The sequence below is a fragment of the Protobothrops mucrosquamatus genome, unplaced genomic scaffold (assembly GCF_001527695.2).
Source record: "Protobothrops mucrosquamatus isolate PMUCROS unplaced genomic scaffold, P.Mucros_1.0 scaffold1864, whole genome shotgun sequence".
NCBI classification, from domain to species: domain Eukaryota; kingdom Metazoa; phylum Chordata; class Lepidosauria; order Squamata; family Viperidae; genus Protobothrops; species Protobothrops mucrosquamatus.
This window is the reverse complement of record NW_015387993.1, coordinates 90,370-95,524: the sequence shown is the minus strand read 5'-3', so window position 1 is coordinate 95,524 and position 5,155 is coordinate 90,370. Positions and strand designations below refer to the sequence as shown.

Genomic DNA, 5,155 nt, shown 5'->3' with positions numbered 1-5,155 from the left:
TTGCTAATTCCATTTATATATATGGCTCATTTTGTAAGCCAGCTTGAGTCATTCTGCATACAACACAGATGGCAGTGGAAATTTTACCCAAGACATAGTGAAGCTATTGCACCAAGGTCTGGTTATACGTAGATCTCACTATATGGTCTGTAGTACTGTAATTAAGTATCAATGGAGCAATATTTTCTAATCTGGTATCTACTAAGGTACCCATGTCGTTGGACTATTTGGGAAGTTGTGTGGCTCTCCCAGTGGATCTCAAAGAAGCTGTGCTCTAGTGTGTCAAAAGACAATAAGACTCATGAAACGTTGTGCAAGGACTTCATTTATTAAGACCCGAAAACATAGATTGACACTATACATTGCGGAATTGCTGTATCTGTGAACGAAATGAGAGTGTTACAGAAGCTGGGAGCTTCACATCATTTTGAATGCATTTTCTCTCTTATAGGTTTATGTACAACTGGTTTTCCCCAGCCGATAATTCTGGAATTACACGTAGAGTCCTGCTTAATATTCTTTTAGAAATCCCTAACCAGTGATCAACAGGAAGGGCCAGTTGTAGGCTAGTATTTGGTAGAGGATTTTGAGAAAAAAACATGGCTGAAGATGAGGGCCCCTCCTGACTTTGGGGCAGAACACAGCCCCACAAAGAATTCTTTGCTATTCTCCATTGTTCCTCTCTACATCAAATTTCCACCAGGAGGTCTGTTCCAAAATAAGCCAATTTCAGGTAGCAAACATGCTTGGATAGCTTCCCGATTTTCCACTGAAATGATTTTATAGTTTCTGAATCCGTAGCTGAATTCAATTCTTGCTAAAGAGCATAAAATGGTCTTCCAGGCCTACGACGCCAGACCAGAGTGGCAGACCTTTTGAAAGGAGAAGAGAACTTAGCAATGGCTATAAATGTAGATTTATTGATATGAACTTCTTTTCCGTTTCAAAAACCTCTCCAATCCAAGTAAAGTGATCTGAGTGGTATGTGCAAACTGGTTTCCACTGGATGCTTTTACAAATTACAACTGGAAACCAAGACCTAAGTCATGCTGACCAAGAACAACTTCAAGACTGAGTACTTAGAATATCAAACGTCTATATGAAAGCTGCTTGGACGCAACAAACATTTTATTCTAGTTTGCACTAAGAAGAGAAACTGACTGGGGACCTGTCAGTGCAGTTGCATCTACTTCTTCCTGCCGCCACCGCCAGCAAGCATGGTAGCCACTCTGATGAAGATGTTGAGGGTGTCCATGTAAATGCCCATACACCTGAAAAAGAGGATATAAGGAGATTGCTTGGAGAGAGTTCAGTCATAAAACATGTATTTGACTGTTATGTAGAAGAATGTCTGTAATAATAATTATTATTCTGTATTCTTTCAACTAAAGCTGTTTTTTTGCAAATAAAGTCAACTACTCCTCAATAAAGTCAACTACTCAATATTATTTTTACTAGCCAATGTGCCCCTACGTTTTCTTCCAGCTCTGAAAAACCTACCTGAAAATTACTGATCTATACCAGTGCAGATTGCTGGTTGTGGAATTCTGGGAGTTGAAGTCCACACATCTTAAGTTTGCCAAAGTTGAAAAATACTAATCTACACATTTTTTTAAAAACTTGTAAACTACTCAGACATTAGTGAGATGGGCAGTGAATTAATAGCTAAATAGCTAAAACAGATAAAATACAAATGACACAGACTATGGTTTCAGTATTAATACAATAAACCACTGTTTCTCAACTTTGGCAGCTTGAAGATGAGTGGACTTCAACTCCCAGAATTCCCAGCTGGCATGAGCACATCTTCAAATTGCCAAGATTGAGAAACATTGCAGAAAAGCCTTATTTAACAGTCCATACCGAGCTTTGGATTTAAAGACAGAATCTGCTCGGTTTGAACTGGATTTAAATTTTAAGCAATAACAGGCTGACTTTTGAACAATCATTAATATACAATTACTAATAAATTAAACAATCATTAATGCATTAATAACAATCATTAATAGGACGGCAAGAGGCTCACCTCAAGCTATTACAAAGTAACAAACTTGTCAAAACTCCTGTGTTGAAATGCTATGATATGGAAAAACCTGTGACACCCCAGTTGTACAGACAATGGCAGATTTACATTTGAAATGGGATGTCTTGTCACACTGAAAACAGGTCAGAGTAACATGGGTTGTGCAATCCTCCTTAAAGAGTATCCAGTATTTCTTCACAGGCCTTATTAATCAGGCTGAAATGCTAAAAGGATTTCAGTCAAGCACCAGAAGGCGAGACAAGAAATAGTGGACGGAAGCGAAACGAGAAGCAACCTGGAACTAAGGGGAAATTTCCTGACAGTGGGAACAATTAATCAGTGGAACGACTTGCCTCCAGAAGTTATCAGTACTCCATCACTGGAGGTTTTCAAGAAGAGACTGGACAGCCACTTGTCTGGAAAATGGTGTATTTCCTACTTGAGAAGACGGTTGGACTAGAAGACTAGGATCCCTTCCAACTCTTTGCTATTCTGTTATACCTGATCATATGGCCACAAAAGACATTTCAAACTTCCTGTTTTCAATGGCAAATCCAAGACAGGGGTTGGGAAGGTTTTTGGGTGGCCCAAGGGCTGTGTTTTTAATGAGAATTATTATTATTGATATTTTCAATAAGATGGCGCGCAACTCGCCAGCCATGGATCTCTCCCCGGGGTCTGTGTTACACCCTTCGGAGGCTCGGCTTGCGTTACCTCCAGAGAGAAGCGACACTTACGCGTTGATGGGATCGTATTTCCGCATGCCGACCACCAGGTACGGCTGACTCTCCGCACGCTTGATAACTTGCTGGGTGTCGTGAAGCAGGAACAGGCTAAAAAGGACCAACCCGCCGTAAATTGCGATAGAATACATGCCGGCGCCCAAGATGGAAGTCGGAGGCAGGAACATCGATCCTGGAGGACATGTCCGAGGGGGGAAAAATGTAAGTTTTTCCGTCCACCCACCACAAAATGACAGGAATTATCCCACGCAAGTTAGTTCGGCATGTTTTTCATGGTTGCAACATCCTGCGGTTAGATGATCCTAACCCTAACCTTCCCACCTGGTTTCTGACAAATAAAGTTTTTGTTTTGTTTTCAATTCTCATTCTCCTCATCTCTATTCTCTTCTCTTCTATTATCTGTCTTCTATTCTATTCTATTCTATTCCCATCCTACCCTACCCTACCCTATTCCATCCTATTCCCATCCCATCCCATCCTATTCTATTATCTGTCTTCTATTCTATTCTATTCTATTCTATTCTTCTATTCCCATCCTACCCTACCCTACCCTATTCCATCCTATTTCCATCCCATCCCATTCTATTCTATTATCTGTCTTCTATTCTATTCTATTCTATTCCCATCCTACCCTACCCTACTCCATTCCATCCTATTCCCATCCCATCCCATTCTATTCTATTATCTGTCTTCTATTCTATTCTATTCTTCTATTCCCATCCTACCCTACCCTACCCTATTCCATCCTATTTCCATCCCATCCCATTCTATTATCTGTCTTCTATTCTATTCTATTCCCATCCTACCCTACCCTACCCTACTCCATCCTATTCCCATCCCATCCAATTCTATTACCTGTCTTCTATTCTATTCTATTCTATTCTATTCTATTCTATTCTATTCTATTCTATTCTATTCTATTCTATTCTATTCTTCAATTCTGTTTAGTACAGGGGTATGATTGGAGAATATGTGGAGGTTATATAAACCTATCAACATTTTAAAAGCATTTTGGTAAAGATATTATTCTATTCAAAAGTCGATGGGAGAAGCTGGCATCTTGGAACAACGGGGTGATTCACTGAACAATTGTTATTTACTGAATATCCATGACAAAAAAGGTCAGAAAAAAACCCAGATCTGACGCACTTAATAACTGCCTTGCTTAGCAAGGGAGGCTCTGGTCCCAATTGGGGGCCATTAAGTCGAGGACTAAGACTTTCTATGCATCCAGAACCGACCGACCACATTAGATCCATCAAGCAAAGCCCAATTCAGAACTTTGGGCCATCTCTTAGGAGAGCCAGTCAACTTACCCACAGAGGAAACGAGCACCAGTCCCAGGCCCACGCCGAGGGGGGCTCCCATGTTCAGAAACTTCTCACTTGGGGCGCACATGGCCACGGCGGACAGCCCCCCCACGATTCCTGCTGTGTACCAAGCAGCTCGGATGAGGAGGGGGCCGCCAAGGAGAGTCAAAGGAGCCACCACCGCACCCATGACACCTAGGGGGAGAAAGAGAGGCTGGTGTGAATTGGGAAGAAAGAAAGAAAGAAAGAAAGAAATAAAGAAAGAAAGAGAAACACTGTAGCAGCTTTGTTGATCCCCTCACTTATTATTTATCGTGATTTTTTAAAAGACTAAACTAAACGGGCCCTGCATCCTGACCCTGAATGTCGCAGAGGTCCGGGAATTTTCACATCTTTTTTGAAAAAAATATATATATATATATAAGGAAAGAATACAATAAACAGAATATCTCACGTGGCATTGGGAATGGGTGTGATTGTAGGATTAAACACAACATTGGGAGAGTCTCCAAAGCAGCACCTTTAATTTAACTTGCCCCCTTTTTAATTTTTTCTTCCACTGAAGGTCGTCCGTATGACACGTGGCAGAGCGTGCAGAAAATACTTCTAACGCGAGGCACTAAAATTGTGCAGCCCAGCTAAACAATTATACAGACAAGCAGCTCTTCTCAAAATGAAGTTCAGGTGATAGGTATACATCATCCCCTTGAACAGGATGGGACACCGCTGCTCCAGGCCGTGCCACCCGCCCATTTGCTAGGCTGCATTAACAGAGGGATAGAATCAAGATCACGTGAAGTGTTAATAGCACTTTACAAGGCCTTGGTAAGGCCACACTTGGAATACTGCATCCAGTTTTGGTCACCACGATGTAAAAAAGATGTTGAGACTCTAGAAAGACTACAGAGAAGAGCAACAAAGATGATTAGGGGACTGGAGGCTAAAACATATAAGGAACGGCTGCTGGAATTGGGTATGTCTAGTTTAACGAAGAGAAGGACGAGGGGGGACATGATAGCAGTGTTCCAATATCTCAGGGGCTGCCCCAAAGAAGAGGGAGTCAAGCTATTCTCCAAGGC

General features: G+C 41.5%; 1 protein-coding gene across 1 annotated transcript in view; it reads right to left on the bottom strand.

Moving 5' to 3' along the window:
• Positions 1-307: 307 nt before the first annotated feature.
• GHITM (growth hormone inducible transmembrane protein) overlaps positions 308-5,155 on the bottom strand; it is a 19,007-nt gene continuing 14,159 nt past the window's right edge. The window contains 4 exon segments of the mRNA XM_029285570.1: positions 308-1,271; positions 2,761-2,938; positions 4,083-4,290; positions 4,408-4,422. Coding sequence (XP_029141403.1) covers positions 1,187-1,271; positions 2,761-2,938; positions 4,083-4,290; positions 4,408-4,422 — 486 coding nt within the window. The 3' untranslated portion in view covers positions 308-1,186.